General features: G+C 37.4%; 1 protein-coding gene across 1 annotated transcript in view; it reads right to left on the bottom strand.

Annotated features, from left to right (window-relative positions):
- DMGDH (dimethylglycine dehydrogenase) overlaps positions 1-24,695 on the bottom strand; it is a 47,307-nt gene extending 22,612 nt beyond the window's left edge. Inside the window, exons 1-9 of the mRNA XM_038170073.2 lie at positions 24,441-24,695; positions 23,295-23,460; positions 16,255-16,353; positions 14,874-15,038; positions 14,244-14,448; positions 6,732-6,980; positions 5,271-5,469; positions 307-476; positions 21-174 (exon numbers count right to left, since the gene is read on the bottom strand). Of these exons, the coding sequence (XP_038026001.1) occupies positions 21-174; positions 307-476; positions 5,271-5,469; positions 6,732-6,980; positions 14,244-14,448; positions 14,874-15,038; positions 16,255-16,353; positions 23,295-23,460; positions 24,441-24,556 (1,523 nt within the window). The 5' untranslated portion in view covers positions 24,557-24,695. The remainder of the gene's footprint in view (positions 1-20; positions 175-306; positions 477-5,270; positions 5,470-6,731; positions 6,981-14,243; positions 14,449-14,873; positions 15,039-16,254; positions 16,354-23,294; positions 23,461-24,440) is intronic.
- Between the last annotated feature and the right edge of the window lie 58 nt (positions 24,696-24,753).

Genomic DNA, 24,753 nt, shown 5'->3' with positions numbered 1-24,753 from the left:
AAAAGTAATATTTCATTTACTTATATCCAGTCTCATCTCCAGGTTTGTAAAACCAGTGAGGTTGTTCCCATCCTGCATGAAATCCCATGGAACATTTTGACTTCAGCAAATCATAGAGGGCACCAGCTCTCTCTGTTGGTCTCCCAGCAAATCTTTCCTCTTTAGGGTAACCAACTAGGGAAGAAAAATAAATACGTTACCAGGACAGAATGCATAAAAAACATATATAAACAGAGAAACCTAGAGGCAGGCTTTGCTGGAATTCATTTGCAGGATATAAACACAATTCAGAAAATATCTTCTTACCAATGTTATTAAAACCATAAGATTCTCTTGCTTTGGCTGCTGTGTATTCTGTGGTGGTCCACTTTCCATAGCGATTAGGGTCTAATTCTATCAGGTCAAATGGAGGTTCCCCCTCAAGGATCCAGTCACTCAGGTACTTTCCTATGCCACCAGCATGTATAATGCCATACCTTAAAAACAGAAAAAGTCCTATGTGTTTTTCCTATGTGAAAAAGTGCTATGTGTTGTGGTTTTTTTTTTGTGTGTGTGTGTTTTCTTTTTTTTTTAAATCAATACTAGCTCATATTACTAATACATCTCCTATTCCACCTCTCACCCCTCTTTTTTTGTTTGTTCCATTTTGTCTTGTTTTCCAAGATTATATGTGTTATTGACAGGTATTTCTACTGCACCACTGTAGCAGAAGTCCACTAAAGTATGGCAGTTATGGTGTTAAAGATTACAGAAAACACTTTCTTTATCTGAAGTTCAGAATTTAATATTCTTGTCTAGGAATGTTAACAGTTAATGCTAAAGAAAGGTGTCTAACTTCTGATACCCATAAATAAACTTTCTAGCCATAAAGTACCTTTTCTTTGTTGATTACATTCAATTAAACAAGACTCAGAATTGAAAACCATACAGAAACATTATAGCAGCTACGGTGAAGATTTATATTACAGTGGCAAGAACAACAGAACCAAAAATCAGCAGACAGCATTACCAAGCAGCTTTAAAGAAACTGAAGTAACAGAAGAACTTTTTATATTGCTCCACTGAAAATCAGAGAATGTAGTGGAACTGGGTGTGAGACTAGGAGACGTGCCAGAATGGAGAGCTGCCTTTCCTTACTTGAGTTGCCTTTTCTGTTCTCTGCTACAAGAGAGAGAACTAGTTCCATAACATTAATGGTAAAAAAAAAAAAAAAAAAAAAAAAAAACACAAGTAGGAATGCTCTGCTACTAGTCTGTAGCAAAAGCCTGTCCTGTTTCTACCTAGTAAGTGTGTGAAGCATCAGTCAGTAGAGGAGGTCTCTTGCTAGAAAACTGTATTAAAGGAACCATACCAGACAGCAAAGGTAAGTACTCAAAAGTATTTATCATTTCATATATGAAATGATAGATCAGAGGTTTTCTTATTTAAGTATTTTGTACATAATTTGACCTTTCAAAATGCTCAACATCTTGATGCCCAAAAGGAAAAGCCTATGTGTGAAACATGCTTCTACCAGGTAGCTGAACTGGACAACTGGTAGACAAGGAGCTTCAGTGTACTGCAATATGTGTATGTCACCACTCAATATACATGCAACCAAACAGCACTATGTAATGCTGAATTACAGGCATTTAAGATTATACATTGAAATGGTTAATGACAAATAATTATTAATAACAAATGTTTTAAAACTTCTGATGTTAATATATCCATGAATTAGTTTACCGTGTCTAAAAAAGTGTCTAAGTATCCTTCTGTCACGTGAAAATAAATTATTAGTTATTTGTGACATGCTCCAAAGAGCAGAACAGAAAAATCCTTGAAGAAATATGAAGCCAATGGAAAACTAAGTGTAAATTAGCATGAAAAAATTAAATCACAGAGACTCACATTGAATAGTGACGCCAAAACTTGAGCTGGTGCTCATCAACTCTGCATTCTGAATTCTAGGCCCTGAATTAAACAGTCCAAGATCTTATGAAAAAAATAGAATGTAATTATTTAATCCTAATGCATATGCATAAGAAGAATTGGTCTGGCACTTAGTCCCGGCACTTCCTAACTGTAGAATGCCTGACTTCACGATCTTCATGATAGTGGTTTGATACAGCAGTTTTTTTATCTTTTTGTTTGTTTGTTTATTTAATAAAATTAATATCAAGCAACTGAGTGCATGAAGCAGTTCTGCAAAACATAGTCCTTTAGGACATTCAGCAGAAATCTTCAGATTCTCACCTCAGTTGATATAGAAAGAATGACTGCTTGTCAACTGCCACTCTGTAAGTACTACAGAAGAACTAGCCATTTCTGGTGTTTAGTTAGGCTACTCACTTGGCCAATTCATGTGTGCAAGTTTTGTGAGCATAGCTATGATGCCTTCAGGACCAGCTCCAGAAGTTTTAGCCAGCTCAAGTCTCTCTGCACCATTCACTACAGCCAGCACAGCACAGAGACCATTCCATGACTGTGGATGGAAACAGATGGAATGCAGTGGAAATTTTCAGGTTTATTTGAAGACTGAGTGGATGGCAGGGTAACCTTCGGAGCAAGACAGACGAGGAGGCAGCTCTGCAATGTGGAGTTGCTAGGTCAGGTGGATCAGTGCACCTTGTCTGACTGGTCTCCAAATTTTGCAGAGCTTTTCAGCACTGTCTCTGCTCATTTAGTTGATTCCGTGTGTGCTCCCCACTGGGCCTACATCATCAGAAATGTTACTGATTACCCAGGGTGCCCAAATCCTTCATTAGCTCAGATAAGGAGAGCTGATAGTATTAATATATCCACTGCCATTCTTCTAAGAAGGAATGACATATGTGGCTTGCAGGGATGGGATAGGATGGGGTGGGATGGGATGTTACTGCTGTAAAGAGTGGTACAGCTTAGGAGTCCCTGTCTTCATATGAAGATTTAGAGAAATTGTGCTTAAGTGAATATGAACTGCCCTCTGCTCTTCTCTCCTTTCAATCCATGCCAGCCTTGCTTTTCTCTGTGGTCTTCCCCACTGTCCCTTTCATATTCTTGTGTCTTACTGGTTTGTGATACATTGCTTCTCACCAATTTTTGGTTCCTGAAACTTTTCACTCCACTCCTTTTTTTCCTAGGAAATCTAAGCCCCTGCACACCATGATCTTTTTTTTTTAGTGACTTTGTTCAGCCATTTTTCTACCCCATTTCTGCAGGAAAACTCCTGTTCAGTCTCTGGCTTTAGAATACTGTTGTAGATATAACTCATGAAGACTTAGTGAATCTCTGTCAAGTGTTTATGAGCTGTAACTTCTCTGAAGGCATGTGAATGGGACTTGCAGACAGATTTTGTGAAGAATGGCAGAAAGACATATCTTTAGGAGAAAGGTCACTTCTGCCAAACATGAAGTTCATTCTCAGCAAATGAGCAGATTAGAGTTCTTCAAAAGAAAGACTTCCCCCAAAAAACTGAACATGGCAAAATGGCATATCTTCCAATAATCTCATTATTTTGAAAGCTTACACTGCTTTGACACCAAATATGGTCAAAAAAAATAATCTAGCTTATTGTTAACACTTTCAAAGCTATAAGTAACCAAAAACAGTCTTAAATGGGAAGCATTGAGCAACCTTGATAATAAACAGTGCTGCATGCCCTACTAACTATACTTATTAACCTCTTTGCACATTAAAATGTCTAGCATGCTGCTAATTTTAGATAATAAAAATCCTCTAAACTAACAGCACTAAGTCCTCTGTCACAATGTCCCTGCTAGCTGACTGTGAGATAAGGATTTGCTAATGCACACAAAAAATTACAACACTGGCAGAAACACTGCAGTGAGGCAGAAGTGCAGAACAGAGTCAAAAGTCCCTGAAAAGCAGGCAAAGCAATCCAATGACAGCAACATAATTGCAACCTGTGTCTACACATTTAGAGATTAATCAAATTCCTGAAATAAATTTTTTAAGAAACTTAAGTATATAACACTGGTCTCTGGTTATTCCCACATGGAACTTTAATTCTGCTCCTACTGATGCCAAAAGAAGGAAAACAGGTTCCAAAGTCTGGCAGCACAGTAATGAACTTAAACAGTCTTTCTGGTGAACTAGGACTAGGCAAACCACTTTTGTAACTATAAGTTCTGCAAATGTTACTAAAAGATAACAATTTTGTTGGTTCTTTTTTTCAATCCAAGCAGCAAAGGTGAACACCTTTCACAATGAATCATTGCAAAATTACCAAACCCTTTTATTTTGAGGGCCTCGGAAAGCATGTTAGTGATATTGCCTTATCTTACAATCTGAGGGTTTGTTTAGTTTGGACTGAAAGAAAACTGGAAAAGCTTAGCTGGATTTTGAACGGCAAATTAGGCAATTGGAAAAGCAGTGTAAACAGAACGTGTTCAATAACATGTGCCTGGAATTGCATTCAGTTCATTCTATCCATCTTGAGACAACAGGTAAACTGAGACAATTAAAGAAAAGTCAGTAAGAGCTTTACCACCAACTTCAGTGGGGCCAGAGTATATGAGATGCAAATCACACTCAAAATAAATGTTAGAGTGGGCAGGAGAGACTAGATAACATCAGAAAAACACCCATCCTGTTGTCACACTAACCTCATCACACTAACCTTGTCACACTAACCTCTTCATTTGCTTTCTTCCAACACCCAGCAACATCATTTCTGAGCTCAATCTCCAACAGTCAGAACTATGACTGTTTGTATCCCTAAAGCAGTAAGTCATCCATGGTGCCTGCAGTCCTCTATCCTTAGCATGCCTTCAACTCTTCACTGAAAGTTATTACTTCTGATTATAAGTTCTTCCTGTAACAACCATTCCTGCCACAATTTCAGTGACACCATTTTCTGCATACCAAAAAAGTATTGAACAAAATGTAATTGAAAGTGATCCACAAAATGAACTGGAAAGTGTACTACAAAGCCCAGCACTGTCACGGCTTCAACTTGCTCCACAGACATTACCAAGTCCTACCCACTTCTTGCTGCTTCATAAAGTGTCACAGATACTAGCGTCCAGAACAAAAGGAGGACACAAATTGAAAGAATTGTGAGAGTTATGAAACAGAAGAAAGAGAGAAGGATAAGTTCACAACATGTGGGTAATGGTTATTAAGATTATTTCCAATCATATTTTATATGGGAAAAAAAAAAAAAAAAAAAAAAGAGGGAAGAAAAAAAAAAAAGAAGGAAAAAAATCCATAAAAATTTAGCAAAGTTCACGATAACTATCATTTTAATAACATAACAGACAAAAGTTCTCACAAATAAACTTACTCACCCAAAACCAATAGCTACCCAGTAATTTCTTACACCCTGATGTGGTCCCACCATAGGAAGAATGTCTGGAGAATAGGTGATAGGACCTGCAATTGTGTTTATGATGTCTGCTTGTTTCAGAACTGGGACCATTTCCATAGCAGCCTCAATGTGTTCCATTATTCTGTCTAAATCAGACTCAAAAAGTTCTTTTCCAAAACCTGCACAAATATTTGAACCATTACATACTTGTTAAATACAATGAAAATACTTACATTTTAATCACAGTTATGAAATTTATAAAATGGACACAAAATTTTTCACTTAGTATGTTCAAGCATATACTATCCTACCTAAGAAAAATGGTGTGCATAAAACCTTAGTTACTTGCAGGATCAAGTTTACTGTCACTGCAGTTACACTGTCTTTTATACATATTTGTTTAACCCTAAGGTCACACAAATTCAACAATGAAGTAGAAAGGAAGTGGAGAAACACAGATACTTCATCTGTGTTAATAAGACCCATTTATTTTTCTCAATATGGCAACAATTTGAGGAGGGAAAGAAAGATATTGCCTGTGTCAGCTTATTTCTTCCACGGCATTTTGTGAATTCCTGGATACATTTCAGCCTTCAGCCTGTGCTCTGAGAATTACTGAACATGACTCTGTAGAAGGACTTGACACTGGTGGAGACAAAAAGCTTACGAAGATAAGACAGTGCAATCCACAGCCCAACAATATAAATTGATTTATTCTTCCTTAAGAAACACTTTCTGTTTGTTTCTTTTTTGTTTGTTTGTTGGTTTTTTTTTGGTTGGTTGGTTGGTTGTTTTTTTTTCTTTTTAAACATCGTGACCATTCACCTAAGATGAATTTCTGTGAAGAAGTGAATGTAAAGCTGGAGCCTAGGTATAGCACAGTACTTAATTTCATAATCATCAGTATGTTAAGGTTGGAATTTTTCTGTACAAAAATTCTATACAAATCTACAGCTCATTTGTACTTATATCCGAGCACAGTATTTTGTCTAAGCCATTCCTTCGGTGTATCTGTGTTCCTTTTTGACAACTGCATTGTCTCCAAGGAAACAGAGAAAAATTCAAAGCCCTTGTTAGTATGTTGGAGAGAACTATAGCTTAAAACTATAATAAAAATCTATTCAAATGCAAAAATGTGTATTTAGTGATTGGATTTAATCACTACACACAGACACCTGTTCAGAGAGTAAGATAATACTATGTTGTAGATGTATATTTTGTGCCTATTTCAAATAGCCTATTTTATATAATTTTTTTTTTTCTATTTATTTGGAATATTAGATGTCACAGCTATTCTTTGAAAAAAGTTTTCCACTGCAGTCCTGCATTGCAAGTATTTTCTATTTTCCAATATATAAGGCAATATTACGTAGTGGGATTTATATATATTAAAATATACGGTAGTGCTTATTGAGTTTAAAGATTTAATGTACTTAATTACCTGGTGGTACTCCATTTGTTACCCAAGAGTCCTGCAGCTTCATCTTCTTTTCACTTTCATATGGACCAAATAAAAGACCATCTCTTTCCTGTCTTAGGTAATATGATCCTTCTAAATCACGAATCACAGGTAATTCTCTTTTTAGGGCTTTCACTTCAGGGATGGTTGCTGTCACAACATACTGATGGTGGACAGGAATAAGAGGGTGCTGCAGGCCAATCATCTTGCCTATTTCACGAGCCCAGAAGCCTACAGAGGACAAGAAACAACACACTAACATTCAAAGATTTTCCTTTCAATTAAGGGAAAATAACAGCAAAACATTTTCAAGAAGCACTGTGTTTTGTGGAAAGTGACAAATTTTTTACACAATTTCACTTTTAAAATTATTTTTCATACTATGTAGCATCATTTTCACTCCATAATTTCATGCTCTTGTTCCTAATTATGCTACCATATATTACTCTAGTTTACAGTTATTCAAAAATGTAACTGGAAAAATATGAATTAGGCTTCTAAAAGTTCAGAAAGGAATTTAATTATCAATTCCACAAACCCCATAGTTCATTTCATTAAACTAGGACTGTAATGCATAAAAATCAGTAACACAAGCAGAATAAATTAGTTCATATTATAGGTGTTATCCTAGGCTCTTACTATCAACCAAAAGAGCTAGTGTACTTCCCCAATACAGTAGTCAAGTCCTAACACAGCAAGGCAGTACCTTCAGCTGGCTAATCCCAAAAATCTAAGTTTCCCTCCTTTTTCACATGTCATTAACTTGTATTACTTATGCCTGTCATGTAGTAATCAATTAACTGTTCCTATTGGCAAGTAGTTAGTGCACCCTCCCATAGGTGTCCAATTAAAAGTTCTGATACATGCTGTGATCAGAAAAAATAGGCACCAATTTCTCTGTCCCTAAAGCCTGCTCAAGGTCCTACATGTAAAATCCTAAGCATACATTAAAGAAGGCCTAATTCTTCTCTGTTAAGGTCCTTGCAGACTAGCTGCTTGCACCTGGTAAGACGTATTCACTTAGTGATGTATCAGTGTCAAAGCTAAAAAGTAGAACCCATTTATCTCTGCCAGACTTACTAGCTAGGGCTTTGCATCATGGCTCAAGTCTGCTGTGAGATCAGAGTGTATAGATGAGAGAATCCAGCAGATACTATCGACTGCGATGGCGGCTGCTCTTAGAGATTGTAATACTCTTTAACATCACTCTCCTGACTCTTTGTAAGAAGGAATGTAGGTCTCAGAAGTGGGAATGAAGGGGGTAAATCAAACAGCAGGAATTTCAGGGAAATCTGTGGGGTCAGGAGTAAGGGTTGAGAGAAGGCAATATGGAAGATGAGGAAGAGGTAGCCTTTCAAAGAAAAGGCTATGTGCTGTATGCCACCCAGGAGAAGAAGGCAGTTCAGCCTGGTTCCTGTGTAATCAGCTAACTCCCAACTTAATGAAAAACTATCTCTAGCAAGGTTTCCCACTTACACAGCTGCCTCTTCTCCTGGGCCCTACACTCAAGGATGCCCAGCATAAAATGCTTTTTTTTTTTTTTTTTTCCTTTTTGCTGCTTACTTGGCTTCAGACCCAGAGGTTCCTACCTCTCTCTTCAATTCTACCTTTTCCAAGAACTGGCTAAATTTTATCTCTCAGGGCCCTGAGGGCACTAACAAGCCTCAACAGTCCTGAGCAGCCCCATTGGGACTTTCACCCACACACCTCCCCATGGGGCCTGAAGCCCCATTTCTGCTCAGCTCAGGGACATCAGTACCAGTCTGAGCTGGTTTGATCGGAGGAGTGCCTGTTTACAGCTGTGTCACAACCATGCCCGTGCCTGGCCATGGCCCTCATTGATCCAGACCCTGATCCGTGGACTACTTCCCAGCTTGGCCTCTCCCCAGACTCATCACCACGGACCTGCCTGTTGATCACTGGGCAGTGTCTGACCCTGGTTACTGTCACCAGACCTGCTCTCAACCTGCCTTGTCTGCAGGCTGGATTTGTCACTATGGCTGCCTGTGCCTCTTCCCCGCAAATCATTCTGGAAACCTGGGCTCTAGGTGGATGCCAAATGCCAGTCCTGGGCCTGCCCAACTCCCTCCTTCATGGCATTTAGGACAGAGCCCTGGCTGGCAAGGCCCATGCCCTACCAGACCTGTTACCACTCCTGGCACCTTCTCCCATAGAGAGTACCCAGACAGTGCTGTTAGTTGACATTGATTTGGAAATACAGCCTCTCATCTTTGACATGGGCTAATGCCAGAGTAATTAGAAAAGATGAGTTGGGCTGTGCTGGCTTGGAGCTATTCCCTGCACACAAGCCAGACTCTGGGTCTAACACCCACATTAAAAATAATAATAATAAATAAAATCCAAGAACAAGGTTTTATGTGATAAATCAGCTGGCAATTGCTAACAGACAGGTAAAGCAAGTGAGAATGATATCAAAGATCATGACAGAGAGACTTGGTTAATTAAAAGCCCCTGCCCAGAAAATGGTAAAAAACGGTATCTGTTGTACTGTATTTATCATATGTAAGACTTTGCTTCTTAACTGAATCCTCAGTACTTGCAGGAGACTCACTGACAGAATAGTTGTTATGTTGGTCAAATTAGCTGAGGGAAGATCACGTAGCATGCAGCGATTCAAAAAATCTTTCAAAACCACTGAAACATGATTTATGCTCCTTTATATCGAGAACAATCAAAAAATGCTAATGAAGTTGAATTTCTAGCACTTCTTCAAGGGCTTCCTCAATTAAACATGACAAATACACATTTGAATTTAAGCATAGGTTAAGGGGACCTAGAGTTGACCATTAAAAAAATAAAAATTAGAATTAAAAAAATAAAGTATGAATGCAATGAATGTATTTACTCTCATTTGCTAGCCATTCATGTACAGTGTCCCCCTTCTACCAAGTCCAGGCCATTGACTAGTCAACTACAATTACCGTTTAGGGAACTTCTTTTGATTTGTGTATTTCCATGTCAACTCCAAAGAAGATTATTTTAAGGTAAGGTCAGTTAATGATCCATACAGGAGAAAAGAAGGTGAAGTAGCAAAAAAATCCACAAAATATAGTATTATACACTGTTTCTCTGCCAAAAATTTTAAACTCAAAAGAGATATTTGGAAAAGAAATAATACTCCAGAAATGCACTCCTAGTAATTTCATTGTTTTGCTTACATGTTAAAACAGAATTAGTGGGAAAACATTAAAGTAAAAATATTCAAGCTCCTCAGAGAAAATAAAAATGGCAGACAATTTTAGATCTTTGAAACTTACTTCCAAAATAATATCAAGTTTCTTAACATTAAGTTTCCAGAAGTATAGCACAGCCACAGCTGATTTTAAACTGCTGTTGAATTAAAAGCATATACTATAGGCGTGCTCAAAATCAAATTTAAATGCCATAATTCTAAAAAATATATATATTCATACTTAGGCTAAATGCTTATTTAATTGGTTAGAATAACAACAGCTGGCATTTACTAAATGAAATATGTCATAGTTTCTTTGTTTAAAGTTTTTGAACCATATGCAAAAGGCATTATAAACTCAAAAATGACGAAAGAATATGTTCTCTAAAACTAAATTCTAATTGGAAGCAGATGTCAAGTCCTATCACACACAGAAGAGATAAATGAAGGCATGAATTATATCTCAAGGACATTTATAAAGATAGAATTGTAGAGATTGCAAACATCTGATGCTGAAATATTTACTGGTGGTATTACTGAGTGTAACTGTTGAACTATGTAATCTGACTATCTCTTGTGTTTTAAAAGAGGAGAAAATATTCCACCACTACATATATATAAATAGTTGTATATGAATTGTGTACAGGCCTGCACATGTGCATATGTATGCACGTGCGTATTGTATAAATAAAATAAATTCACTATTTTTGCAGAATTTAATCAATCTTTATATTATAAATAGGCTGAAAATCACTCTAGCTGGCTCGATACCAGTTAATTTATGTCAGGGATTATTTATTAGGCATCTGCTTTCTTCCAAAATGGAAATCTCACATAAGGAACAGTTAAAGATTGGTTGAAACTAGTTTGTTCCAGTTCCACAGCAGATGTCGGTTGGGGGATGAGGGAAGAAGAGAGAATGTGGAGAGCCTCCTGATATATTCTTCTCTACTCATATTGCAACATGAGCCTAAAATATGAGCTCTGAATTATACCAGTCATGATCTATAGTGGAATGAGGCAAGGCTGAGAAGAAGAATGAATGTTAGCTGAGGGAACATTTATAAAATATATTGGTTATATGGTATTAATTTCACATCCCTAGCCAGAATGTTAAGCAACACGTGCTTCAAATGTTCATTTTGGCTGAACAGTTAGCCACGTATCGTTAGTTTAATAAGTTATTAAATCAAAAAAAATAAAAAAATAAAAAAGAAATATAAAAAAAATTTGTTAGGGCTCATTCTAATTTTTACAAATAGACTTTGAAAAGCAATTACTGAAAAACTCTGCCTAATGTCTACTTGATACATAAGCCAAGGAAAGACAACTACACTACAAAAATAAATAAATTACATCTGTGACACTTTGTACATATGATGTAGAGGCGATGTTTTGGAATAATAAGTACCTACAAGTTTGGGGCCTAAAAAAGAGGTCTAAATTCCAAAAGAAAACCCTGTCACCATGCCATAATCTTGAATTGTTTCCAGACTAATAAATCCATCCTGTGTAACAAATGACACAAGTATCCTATTAGTAGGAGAGCTTGTGATTTTTTATCTGAATGCCGTCCCATAATTCATGTCCAAAAGCCATGAACTGTGAGCCCATACGCAATCTAAATATTGATGTCTTTCATCTTATAAGTGCTTGACTTCTGTTAAGAAGAAAGGCTGAGAGACCTGGGTCTGTTCAGCCTGGAGAAGAGAAGACCTAGAGGGGATCTTGTCAGTGTATATAAATATCTGAGGGGTGGGGGAAAGAAGGATGTAGCCAACCTCTTCTCAGTGGTTTGTGGGGATAGGACAAGGGGCAATGGCTGCAAGTTAGAGCACAGGAAGTTCTGCACTGACATGCGAAAGAACTTCACGGTGAGGGTGACGGAGCATTGGAACAGGCTGCCCAGGGAGGTTGTAGAGTCTCCTTCTCTGGAGATATTCAAGGCCTGTCTGGATGCCTACCTGGGCAGCCTGCTCTGAGGAACCTCCTTTGGCAGGGGGGTTGGACCTAATGATCTTTCGAGGTCCCGTCCAACCCCTACAGTTCTGTGATTCTGTGGCTTTGTGGTCTAAATAAAATTAGTTTAATTTGGTCTCCTGGTCTGTGTCATTGCTTGCTTTCTAACAAGCATACTGAACTCCTTATCTAGTCCTCTTTCTCTCCGAAATATTGTTATATTGCACTACATTGACATCATGACAGCTCATGAGCGTGCATAGAACCTCAAGGTGAACTTTTCAGCAAGGCTAATAGCCATAGCAGGTGATCACATGTATGTGGGAGGTATATGATGAGAAAGCACACTTCTCAGTGTGTTTCACAGTCTTTACAGAAAGCCTAGAATGATCTAACACAGGGCTCTCTGCATTCCAGACATGGAAAGTGGGTCACCTAGCACATACAATTTTCCTGTCCAGAGCACAACCCTTTTATCCCATTCCCTCCAAACTTCTCTCTGTGCCAATCTCCTCTCTTCCCCACCCCTGCTTTTCCTGTAACTTCTTTTCATCTCAGTCTCAAGCTCTTTTTCAATCACTCTTTTACAATACTTTTTCATCTAGTTGCCTTTCTCCACGTGCAAGTCAGCTTTCCTCTTTTGTCAAATCCTGTCCCATCTGCCTTACCTTCCTTCCAATCCACTCCCATCCACCTTTTTCCTTGTTTGTCTGACAGTCTTCCATCCTTAGACAGCTCAGAAAGCCTCAATTTTCCAATTCCAGTTTCACCCACAACCAGTCCTCAAATATTCTTTCTAATCTTTTTGTCCAGAAAAGCTCCAGTTCCCATAATGAAACATGTCAGACCCTTTTTGGCTACCTCCCTCCACAGTGTCATCCCCACTGTTGCTATCACCACAGTCCTTCCCAGCCTGAGCTTCCTTATTCATCAGGTCCTCTAGCACTTAAGCTTTCCACTTGCTGCCAGTGCTCCCAGCTACCTCCCGGCATCTCTCCCAAGTATTTCACTCTACCACTCTACTCCACTTCCAGTCCAACTCTCTCATTATTTCCAACTACCAGCCATGGTTATTCTACCACCAACAAGAACAGTACCTCTCTCACTCAACTTCTTCATTTTATCTGCCTTGCATTAGAGACATGGTGGTTGGTTTTTTTTTTTGTTTTGTTTTGTTTTTGTTTTGTTTGTTTGGTTGGTTGGTTTATATTATTATTATTTTTCCACTGCACATATGTAGAAAGGAATGAAAAGGATTATATATCCCTGCTCTCAGTTTGCTCATCCCATCTGAAGAATAAAAAGTCTTCTGGAGTCATCACACCTCTCAGCTGAAACCTGATTATTCACTGGGATGGGATGTATGAAAGACTATTTCAAAAACACACATATGATTCAGTTTGAGGCTGTCAGTGTCTGCAAAACTTTTATCCAAATTGTAAATATTCAGAAAATATTCAAATGACTGAAAACAGAAAGTCTTCTCCTAGGAACCATTTGGCACACTTCATGTGGGAGGTGCCAATGGTCTCACCAGTACTATGATTTTCTGTAATTTGTATAAAGCAGCATAAAAATAAGTGAAGTTTGGTTTAAATACTGCTTCCTAGACCTATCAACTCATTTGAGAAAACAAAATCAAATCCTGTTGGAAAGACTTTTGAGGCAAAAACATCAGTTTAGCTTCTTTAACAAAATGAAGAATAAAATTGCATACATAAATACAAGTTCCTTTGAGTTTGGAAATTTTTATTATGTGGAAAAATTATTATTAAACAAAGGGTGTGTTTAAAATACTAATCAAATAACAAAAATCTGTTCTTTCAATGATATGTGGAGAGTTAAATCTTAGAGAAGATAATGCTGAAATATGCAGAATTATCTTATTGGCTGCAAATCCTCAGTCTCTGAAAACAAACAAACAAACAAACAAAACCAGTGAAGATATTTCTAGTTCATTTGTACATCCCATATCCCTTCCTAAGAAGCTTTCATAATATTTTAGAGGACCACATTCACAGACAGTAACCTGTCTCTTCTACACCACTTACTGCCGACAAGTAAGAGTCTATTCTGCTTCTGAAATCTAACAAGACAGCCTAAGTAGTAACTGCTGGAGACAAGCCAGAAAGTAATATTATTAATGCCTAGTCAAGGACATTTATCTGAAGAGTTAAATTTTCACAATAATGTAAAGTAAAAAGCACGGAATATATTTTACTACAAACCAAATATTCAAAAGCATATACTTATTCCTGTAAACCACACAAATCTGGACAGATCCTCAGTGTCACCTAGTTTGTAAATCAGAATAGTATACAACTGATGATGTTAAATCCTACCTGCAGTGTTCACAATTCTCTTTGCTTGAATTACTCCAAGTGGAGTTTCAACTTCCCATGTCCCATCTGACCGGGGGTTCAAATTAGTCACTTGGACTGGGTAATTCAGTTGGGCACCATATTTTCTGGCTCCTGCAGCCAAGGCCATTGTGAGAGAATAGGGATCAATATGACCATCTCCAGGGTTATACAGGCCAGCTAAAACCTATGTGGAGGTAAAATTACACAAAATGAAAGAAACTAATATTTATCAAAGTCAACTAATTTTGTTTCAAAAATGATTTATTTCTTGAATGTGATGTATTTCTTGAGTAAACGTTAAGGACTCAAATCCAAACAAATTTTGAAAACATAGCACATTATAAAGGCTACAGCTAACCAACTTAACAGTGGTCCTAAGGAAGCAAAATTCCTCAGTTCTCAGATATAATTATAATTTTAATTTAATATTATATTAATATTACAGCATAAAGTATTCACTAAAACGCACAAGCGATTTTAGTTTATATATTTTTCCACTGAAATACGAGAATTTCTCATACCATTTTTATAAATGGAACAGGATCTAAATACCTGGTAGACCAACATTTAAATGCAATGGAAGTTGTTCCATAAAATTATGATTTTTACCATATCCATGTTCAATAAGGGGAATAGCTCTTGTACTTTCTCAGGAGTAATTAAGTACTGCTCTGTTGGATGCCAACCAGCTCGAGTCATTTGGTATTTGAATTCATCCACCCTAGTAGGGGTTGAAGCAATTCTGATGCTGCCAGGCTGATGAAACCCCACAGCCTAAAACAAAGAGAAAAAATGAAATACTGTAAGAACTTTTACTTATCTCCATAAATACATGTTCCTATGCTATTCCTATTCCACAAGAAATTTGCCATTAAAATGACTGGAAAAAGACTCAGTGTAAGCTAGGTGCCCTTGGAGGAGCAGGATTAAACTCCTACAGTTAATCGGCTTCCCAAGTAAATACATGCTATCTTCAAAAGAAATGTAAAAACTTTTTATTGAATGCCAGATTTTATTAAGTTTTGATTAATGTCTGAATTTATGGACTCACTTTCAAACTTACCAGATATGTTTGAAAATAAATATATAATAATTTGTATTAAAATTTATCACCTACTTAATTTGCTATTGAGGTGCAGCAGAATAAACTTAACAGATGTAGCATCTCTATTGACAAAATGAACAATCCCCTTCCTTTTTGTCTTTTTAATAAAGCAGAAATCCTTATACAGCTAAACACTGAATCCTCACTTTCAGGTATACATAATGTATTTTATCTTTTCTCTGTTAATTAACAGGACATTAATAGGGTTGTATAAGTCTTTTAGCAGAACTCACAATGACAATTTGCTGCAGTGTTTTATCTTGCTGTAGATAAGAGCAGCAGAATGAAGAAAAAAGCACTTTGTGACAATTATCAAGTTAGTACTGCAAGGATCACGGAGGTTCTGCTGCAGTCTGAAGCAAGCAGAGCATAGTGAACGAAATCTATGTGGCTGAATGTTGCCAGATAAGGAAGACAACTCCTGTGTTTCTCTGCATACCCATTCCCTAAGTCACTAAATAAAAACATGTCTCTGAAGGGGATGGGAAGAATTACAGCAATCTTCTCAAGTACAGACCATCATATCATATGAAATTATAAGCAGACAAGTTTAAAGCAGGAATGTATCATAATCAATCCATTCATTCCAGATCCTTGATGCTATTTTAACTCCTAGAGCAAGATAAAGTTGCAGACTCTCAGTCTGCTGAGCTTCTGAGATGTTTGATGAAAACAATCTTCTTAAACTTTACAGAGATCTGAGAAGCTATCTAAAATATTTACTGATTAAACACAAGACTTCAGTATAGATATGCAGGCAGAATATATTTTAATATAAGGAGAGCCTTATGATAACCCTGAACAAACACAAAAACGTGTCAACTCTTTTATAAGACTATTCGTAAGATTGATTTGAATTAATACTTAGAAAGTTAAGGAGATTACCTGCCCAGTCTCTTCTTCCAGCTTTTCATAGAGTTTGATGCTGTAAGCATGGATTTTCTTCAGGTTTATTCCAGGATGAAAGTAGGTAGTTAAACCAGCCTCAATTAAGAAATAAGAACAACACAGAAATACAATTAGAAATGGAGTGTTGTCTTTCCCACCTTCCAACTATCATTCAAAAGTGAACTGTCTAGATACTATAAAGAAAAGCAACCCATGTATAGAGCCAAGTGCTACAAAAATAAAAGCAAAACCCTTTTCCTACTTATGGCATTCTTCTCTCTGCATATGTTTTTCCACCTGTCTTTTCTCATCAAATTTGTCAGCTCATGATACTCTTGCAGTTGTCCTCTCCTATGGTTTCCTTTCTTCCTTAAATTATGCAGTTGTCTGTTTCAAATCTTTTGGAAGTGACACACTACTTAGTCCTCGATCAACTGCAGCCTCTGCAATTGTTGAAGTAGCTTAAAAATTAGTGTATGAATTTTGCACATCATTTTGTTAGGCTTGATTTTAGAAAGCTGATGAGTCCTTTTGGGTTCATGCAACTGTAATATCAAGAAGCTACTACAGACTTTCCTGTATTTAAGGAAGCTATTCACCTCCCAACACTATAGACAGCTTCATCAATCTAATGACATTCATAAGTGCAGATATTTAGCACTTGAAGGAAGTTTAATTCTTACTGACTTAATTTAAGAGTTTAAGTCTTACAGAAGTTAGGTTACATGTCTTCATATCTCTAGAATTTGACATCTCACGAAAGCCCTTCTTCGAAGTGAGGTAACAGCACTGAAAAATTACATTCGATTTTCAGGCTCATTTTTCAGTAACTACATTGATTAAAATATTTTTATAGAGAGACAAGTTTGCTAACTAAATAAAGCTTATTGATACCTAATGTTTGTTTTAATTAAGAACCCAATTTATATATAATATCTTCATTTACTTACATAGATGTAATAGAACAAATGTACAGTACATGATTTTTAAAAAACAGTTAAGGGAGCTAGACACCCAAATTCACCATTCAGTTCACTGCTCTTGTGAGATAAAAAGAGCAGAGAATCTAAAGGTGAAAAGTAACACACGTAGTAGAATTTTGATAGTTTCCTTCAAGTTGCCTACTAAGAATGCACATCAACTACTCTTTTCACTCATCAAAATGGCTCTGTGCAACAAATATGTAATTTTAAGGCCCCAACTTTTAAAGCTAATTTAATAACTGTACATGTATATATATGAACAACAAAATTAAGAGTTAGTGGTCTATACGTATAGGTTCTGGTTCAATCTAGTTTAATTTTGCTGAGAACCTATTAAACATTACTCTTCTCTGTAATTAACAATGCTCTTCTCTATAATTAACAACATATATTGTATGCATTACACATTCTTATTTTCCGAAACAATGGCCTGTTGTGGCTCATCTTTCTTGTTGCACCTTCACATTTAAGACCCGTTTTTTTCTTCAGATAAAATTAGCTTCAAATTGCACTTAGCAAATTGTTTCCACTCAAATGCCATGCCACTCAAAAAACAAACAAACAAACAAATAAATAAATGATTCCTAAGTCACTCACTGCCTTAGATGACAAATACTCAGTCTCTTCAGAGTATAAGTGTCTGGCATTAGTGACTGCACAGCTTTATGCATAGTGTCAGTTTTTGCTACTTTTCTTCATATGAATTTTATCTTCCTGATACCTTAAAGTTTATATACAACATTATAGCATACTAAATGAGTGAAATGACACATTTTTCATTTGTGATGGTATTTTATTCATAAATTTGGCTCTGGTTTCCTCAGTATGTTTTGTATTGTTCATTACCCAAATGTTTTAAGTTTAAAAGGTGATCATGAAAATCTGGAGGAGGAAAAAATATCCACTGAGGGCTACATTAAATGCAAAACAAGCCCCTTGGATTCAGGAAGTCCCTGAGATACAAAAATATTCTGGAAAGCTATTGTTGGCTTCATGAAGTCCCTGAGATAGACATCTTTTCTTATTACCATATTATATCATCATCATATCATCTAGAGACTGGATATTTGACAATGTGTGCACTTGACCTCATTTGTTACATGTGGTTTTATGCTGTTGTGAACACTTGTATTTTATTTTCCTCAAACTAAAACCCAAGGCTGCTTCAGTAAAGAATTTGTAATTAAAAGTTGCTTGTTTCCTAAAAAAAATAAGTCCTAAAGGCCTTTTTGCTATGTGTAGAGAATAAAGAAATAAATTAAGCATTGAAGTCTTCACATTTCTTCAGCCATTTACAATAATCTATGGGTAATTCATTCACTTGTGCCTGGAAATCATGCCATCACGTATTATTTCTACTGTCCTCTTTCATTTATGTAAACATTTTCTGGTTGGTCTTTTGTTGTTTTTCCAAATGTAGCAATATATTTTCCAGATGTAAGAAAATTCCATTTTAGCAGCCACTGTTAGTGAAGTCATCTTAACCAAATGAAGCATAAATCACCTACAACTTGGCTATAAAACCATATAAGTTCAAGTACATTTAATTGCAATAATTAAATCTAATCTCTGACATTTTTTAAATAAAGAAAAAAAAAATCTAAACACATTTAATGCCCTTTGGCTTCTCATGAAGATTGTTTCTGATTTCAGAAGTATAATTAGGAGACAAATATAACCTGACTGGACTATATCAAAATGAAAGTAATAGAAACACAGAATAATTTAGACTGAATGGGGACCTCTTGAGGTCCGTATCTATGCTCATGCTTTAAGCAGGATCAGCTACAAGATCAAACCAGGTTGCCCAAGGTTTTCTCCAATCTGGAAAATCTCCAAAGACAGTGAGTGCACTATTTCTATGGATAAATATTCCTATACTTTGCACTTGTCCTTGCTAAATTTCATGAAGTTTTTCTCATTCCATCCCTCCAGTCTGTCCAGGTCCCTCAACATGGCAGCCCTGCCTTCTGCTACACTGACTGGTTCCCACAGTTTGGTGTCAACTGTGAACTTGACAAGCATGCACTCTGTCATATTTTCCAGATTATTGATAAGGATATTAATCAAGATGGGTCCAAGGACCCTGTGACACTCCACGTTTCCAACATTTGGGTGGGGTACAATCCATTTACCACTACTCTCTGAGCCCAACCATCCAAGCAGTCTTTTTTTACCTATCTAGCTGTCCCACCATACAGACCACAACATCTTAAGTTGAAAACATGAATATTATGGGAGACAGTGTCTCATGTATTGCTGAAGTTGAGGTACATGACATCAGCTGTTTTCCCATTGTCCACACATTCAGTCATTTTAAGATAGAAAGCAACTGGTTTGGGTCAGGTATATTTTATGCTTGGCAAAATTTTATGCCAACTGTACCAAGTTACTTTATGAGCTCATACATGATCTGAAATTCACTCTATGATTTTTCCAAGAACCAAAGAAAAGCTAGCTGGCCTTTAACTCCACTGATTATTTCCTTTGGCTTTTTATAAAGATGGATACTCCCCCAGTTCCACAGTATTTCAAAAATGATACAACTGCAGCCTTGCAATGCCATCGACAGCATTCTTGGATTCAGCCCATCTGCCCATCTGTATTTGTGAGTCAAGTTCTCCTAGTAATCCCTGACTTAATGATACTCATCCACTGCTAGTAGTTCCTCTACTCCCTGAGCTGTGCTTCTATGCACAGAGGTGTGTGAAACTTTGTCAGTGAAAGCTGGCAAAGAAGGCATTGAGTACTTCAGGCTTATCAGTGTCCACTGTGGCTGAATCACCCCCCTCATTCAGCAGCAGTGCCACATTTTCCTTGTTCAGTATTTTACTGTTAATGTAGCAGTAGAAGACCTTGTCGGCCTAATGTTCCTTGCGAGTCTTAACTCCAGTTGGGCTTTAGCTATTCTAGCATCCTCTTTGCATGCCCATTCAGTTTTTCTAAATCACCTCTTTGCAGCTTCTTCCTGCTTCCAATTCCTGTAACTTTGCCGTGAGCTTTCTCTTTAGCCTAGTTGGCCACCCAAGACATCCACCTCTTGTCCTGAATTTCAGGGTGGACTGTTCTTATATATGAAGATTTGCCCTCAGTTTTGCTCTATTTTTGTGAGACAGATTGTGTTGTTTTATATGAACATGAGCTGGGGAAATAATTTTCTGTAGAATGGCCACTATGCTATGAAAATCGACAAAGACTTTAAAGCATTTTTATAGACTACTTTTTATATATATATATATGTTGAATATTTCATGTGTTCTTTTCCTTCTATTCCAATCTGTTTCAGATTTTATATTTACTTTACTATTAAACTAGCATTCTGGAGGAAATGGCATTAATACTGATACTACCAACATTCACTCTTATTTCAAGTTTGACTGAGCGTTAATAAGTTTTTATTTGTCTTGTGCTGTGATTTATTAACCATCAGCAGTAAAATCAACTGAACGTTGCGCGAAACAGTATTACATAATAATGATACATTACACATTTTCTTAGAAAACACCTTGCTGAAAAATAACTATACAAAAAAAATATTTGCTGAGTGAGTTATATATGCATTGTTCAGTCCTTAGAATGTCGGTGAGATTGCAAATGATTTAGCAAGCAGTATACTAGAACCCTGAAAGTTCATGAAGTCTAAGTCCTAACCTAGTTTACATACATATAATAATCACTACTCTGTCATGGTTAGATGGCATAAAAGTTAGCAGCACTTACTCTCTTATTTATATCTGCTCATTATTTCTTGTTATTCTCATAGCTAATACAAAAATGTGCATGGTTTCTGTCCTGTTTTCAATAAATAATTTCAATAAAAGGAGAGTCAGACAAATTCTTCTCAGACTACAGAAGTGGAAGAAAGTTTTAGCAGCAACACTAGCAGGAATACGATCTATATGAAATGTGATCCTGAATGCTGGCAAGACTTACTGGACTGCAAAAGAGGGAAAATCTGGTACAGTACAGCAATATCTGAACCAGACTTTCTCAAGTTTTCTGGCCGCAGGCAATATACCATGTGCTGTATGACATGTTAACTATACGTGTCATTTTCATCTATACCCTGTGAAAAGACCACTGATAAATGAACAGTACCTACTGCAATAAAGAATTGACAGTCACAATTCTGATCTTTTTCATCATGTGAAACAGCAATTTTTTCATCTTCAGACACAGCACTACAATATGGAATTCAATGAAGAGCATTAGCATACCGTGTATTTTATTTAGTAGTTATTCATTTTTAACCTGTCTCATAACTAGGTGTCTTTCTGTGTTCATCACCCCACACCGTCGGAGCAGGTACTACAAGGCAGCCCACTGAGAAGCCTGGTGCAGGTATCTTCTCTACTGTGGTCCCTCCCTGACTTTATACAGAGTTCCTCACCCAGTGCCCCATCCTTGTGTTCACTAAAAATGAACAAGCAAAAATACTAAAGGAAAGGTTGCTTTTACATAGTTAGGAGCAATAAGCTAGAGTGAGAGAGCATATCAACAAAATATTAGAAACAAATTCCCCCCTATTCATGATGTTGTTTTCATATTCAATGAGGGGATTTGATTATTTTTTTACACACATATTGTTCTGTATATGCATTGGGTAGCTAGAACTCAGTCTATGACTCTCTTTTATGCTGAAGTCAAATTATTTCTCTGAACACTTCCTAATTATGATTCATTACACAAGATGTATGATCTGACACTTACTATATACCATGTTGCATTCTGAACTGCATCAGCTGAGGTAAGATTGGCTAAAGGAAGTATAATTATTGATTTTGTTTTTCTTAACTTGATAAAGTGTGTTTTCTTCTGTTTTGCTTGTTGCAAAGCAAGTACAATGAAATATAAACATACATTTCAGGCAGTTGTTTTTTTTTTAATTTTTTTTTTTTTTTTACTAACATCCTCTTTTAAGTCTCCAAACCCACAAAGCATCTGCACTATAATATTTCAAACTTGAGGCTTTCTCCTCTAGGAAGAGTGTGAAAATATAAACAGAACACAACGAGAGTCAGCCTCCTTACTTTGTTCCTAAAAGTCTCTCAGATATCCTAGTTGTAAACACTGCATAAATGCTCTATTGTATTAACAGAGTAGTCACAGAGAAAGCAAGCTGTTGCTTTTATATGCACTTTTATTACTACACACAGGGATAGCTTTCTCCTAACTCCATGTGACCATAGCTGGAAATGAATAGAAAAAGCATCTATTTTTGTGGCAAGTTTTATTTTATTTAATAACACTACCTACTCCAGACATTGACACATACAAAATATGTAGTTACATATATGCATGCTATGTACCACTATGTCCATGTGATTAGCATTATCATAGGAGGTGTCCCCAGTTGTCATTATTACATGTATGTCTTTTTAGTTCTTTTCCTTAGACTACAGACAAACAGTCAGCCTTACAAAACAACAATGTACAGTTGTCAGCTTTGCTTTTCCAAGACTTTGTGCAGTGTCACTAATGGTAGGAAAGAAAGCTCTTGTCTCTAATAAGAATCAATTTCTGAGACAGTGATGTTCTCTGAGAACTGGACACTGATGCTGGTTCTTAACCACTTCTCTTTCAGCATAACACACATATAAAAAATAATTAAGGATAAAATAATGCCAAATTCCACATTTCTGTTTTTTGAATGGTATTAAAACCACTCCCAGTGATAAAGTCTTCAGTGTAAACTAGATTACTTATGACATCAAAATTTGTTTTTAAAAAAATCTGAATTGAACTGAAGTTTAAAGTCTAAGTCCACTTAGCTGCCAAAAACATGTAATAGTATTAACAGTTATGTTCCAGTAATTTCAAAATACAATATTTGTCCCAACTTCTATGAACTTCTAGGAAAATATACTATGGATAGCTGAACCAACTTTTCAAAACTCACACTCCAGGTCTATACAGAGCTCAATGCTAAAAAGTTTACATCTATAAAATAACCAAGACAATCTCTGGAAAGCCAGGGAATATAAGGGTAATGAAACTTCCACCACTGTTAGATAAACTGTTGTTAATCTGAGAGATTAACAAAATGTTCCTTACTGCATGCCAAGTAGATCCTGCAGTGAGCTCAGATTTTTCCAGCAGGATGACATCCTTCAAGCCAGCCTTTGCCAAGTGATAGGCTAGGCTCACACCGACGCAGCCACCTCCAATGATCACTGTGTCTGCTCTGTCTTTCCTCAAGGAAGGAGATGGATTTTCTTTACTGGGGAAAAAAAAATAACAGTTATGGACACTTACAGAAAAACTGTTGCACATTTGTCCATCTTCATTGTTTTCAGCTCCAGTCATTACGTAACTTGGTCCCTGCCTGCGAGTCTAACTTAGAAAGTAACCTGTTCACTCCTATCTTCTTCTAAAGTAAATGCTCCCAAAGGGTTTTTTGCATACCCGGGCCTAATAAAAACTGCAAAGCAAGTTTGTTTCCACTCACAGCTTTAAATCTTTGCTATTTGTCCCATTTACCCTTATGTGCAGTATATTTTCAAATGAGAATCTATACCCCTGAAACAATGCCAAAATCTGAGTTTTCGGAAGTGTGAGTGTAACACAACACAGTCTTTTAAGAATGACTACTTAGTAAAGCTCATTGACACATTTTAAAGCGATATGTCAGTGTTCACCAACAATGAAAATTAATTCTTATTTTCAAGTTCTGTGTACCTTAACATGTTCTACTTTGCTAAAGTCAGAGCATTACGGTGGCAGGTTTTTCTCAATGGCTTGCTTATACCTGCTTCAACGTGGTTTCACAACTATTGTAAGCCAGCACAACTCAGCACTGTTACCCCGGGCAGCCCATTCGCTTCCATCTTATGTGACCCCGCCTCGGCCGTCCCTTCCACAGAGGGCCGAGCAGCAAGCCAAAATCAGGAAATGTATCAGGATAAATATCCAAATTAAAACATTTTGGATGAGCGGGGCAAGGTCAGACCTTTTACTGCAGCAGAATACTGTGAAACTACAGTACCTGTCCTTTCGGGACAGTTAATCAACACTCATTTAATGTTATCTCCCCACTCCTTCTACGCAGCTTTTTGCTGTTTGCTTTCGCAGCCTCTCCGGCAGAAAGCTACCTAATGTGTAACTAACTGATCTTTCACCCGTCTGCGCTCGGAATTCCGAGCTGCTAGCGGCATGCACGACGATGCACATGACAAAATGGCATTTTAAGTACAAACTCACCCGCCCTGGGCGCCCGCGCCGCTGCCGAGGGGCCGGGGGGCAGCCGCGGGCAGGGGGCAGCGGTGGCGGCGCGGGGTCGGCAGGCGCCGCAGGGCCGCCCGCAGCAGCGTGCCCATCCCGCACACGGCTCGCACGCAACACGGGCCGGCTCTGCGCCCCCCGACGAGGACGGCCCCCGAGGAGGAGGAGGAGGAGGAAGGCGCCGGACCGCCCCCCTGGCCGCGGAGCCGGCTGTCCCCGCTGGGACTGGGGGCGGAGGACGAAGGGGGGGGTCCCCCGAGGGGTCAGGGACCGGGCAGGGACGGGACAGGAC

The sequence above is a fragment of the Anas platyrhynchos genome, chromosome Z, assembly GCF_047663525.1.
Source record: "Anas platyrhynchos isolate ZD024472 breed Pekin duck chromosome Z, IASCAAS_PekinDuck_T2T, whole genome shotgun sequence".
Lineage (NCBI taxonomy): Eukaryota > Metazoa > Chordata > Aves > Anseriformes > Anatidae > Anas > Anas platyrhynchos.
This window is presented reverse-complemented; position numbering and strand designations above follow the sequence as displayed.